General features: G+C 66.8%; 1 protein-coding gene across 2 annotated transcripts in view; it reads right to left on the bottom strand.

The window, feature by feature from the left end:
* Positions 1 to 53: 53 nt before the first annotated feature.
* Positions 54 to 847, bottom strand: part of CLPP (caseinolytic mitochondrial matrix peptidase proteolytic subunit) — a 1,824-nt gene continuing 1,030 nt past the window's right edge. For both annotated transcript variants that reach the window (XM_017729529.1, XM_017729527.1), the window contains exons 3-4: positions 505 to 610; positions 54 to 318 (exon numbers count right to left, since the gene is read on the bottom strand). In XM_017729529.1, the coding sequence (XP_017585018.1) occupies positions 146 to 318; positions 505 to 610 (279 nt within the window). In that variant the 3' untranslated portion in view covers positions 54 to 145. The remainder of the gene's footprint in view (positions 319 to 504; positions 611 to 847) is intronic.

Here is an 847-nt window from a genome sequence, read left to right on the forward strand (position 1 = left end):
CTCCCAGCCCCCAGCACCACTCTGACTCCCCCCAAAATCCCTCCAGGACTCACTTGGGTTCCACAGCCCTTTATTTCCACACAGCAGGGGCGTTCCCAGAGCTCCCCCACTCCAAAGGGGTGCCCCAATACCCCCAGGGGAGGTCTCAGGATGCCAGCGGGATTTGGGGAGGCCCAGAGGGGCTGGTGGGGGGCTCCTCCGGCCCCAGCCGGGGCTCGTCCTCGCCGCGTGGTGGGGGATGCACCAGTACCTGGTCCAGAAGCCCAAATTCCTGCGCCTCCACCGGGCTCAGGTACCGATCCCGCTCCATGGCAGCTTCTGGGGAGGCACAGGGGGGTCAGGGAGACCTCCAGGGGAAACTTGGGGGGTCCTGCAGGACTTTGAGGGGTCCCTCACTGCGGATGGGCAGCGCCTGCCCCTCGAGCGTAGAGCCCGCAGCTCTTGAGGGCTCAGGGAGGGCCCTGGGACATGTGGGGGTCCCAGGGGAATGCGGGGGTCCCTCACCGATGACGGGCAGTGGCTGCCCCGTGTGTTTGGCATAGAGCCCATTGATCTGGCGCTTCAGCTGCAGGATCTCCTCAGCCTGGATGGCGATGTCGGTGGCCTGGCCCTGGTTGTGGGGTTTGGGGGGGCTCAGGAGGGGCTGGGGGGGTCTGGACCATCTACAGCCCTGCCCACAGCCTTGCGGGCATGCCCACACATTCCCCCCAGTATCCCCTGGGGGATCCCAGCACATCTCCCCCCACCCAGGGTCCCCCCTTCTCCCTTCCAGGCGTCGGCCCCCATCTTTTAGAGACCCCTCCCCACACACACAACACGGGGAACGCGCCCCTCCCCCATTCCGTGT

This window comes from Corvus brachyrhynchos, unplaced genomic scaffold (assembly GCF_000691975.1).
Source record: "Corvus brachyrhynchos isolate BGI_N302 unplaced genomic scaffold, ASM69197v1 scaffold721, whole genome shotgun sequence".
Lineage (NCBI taxonomy): Eukaryota > Metazoa > Chordata > Aves > Passeriformes > Corvidae > Corvus > Corvus brachyrhynchos.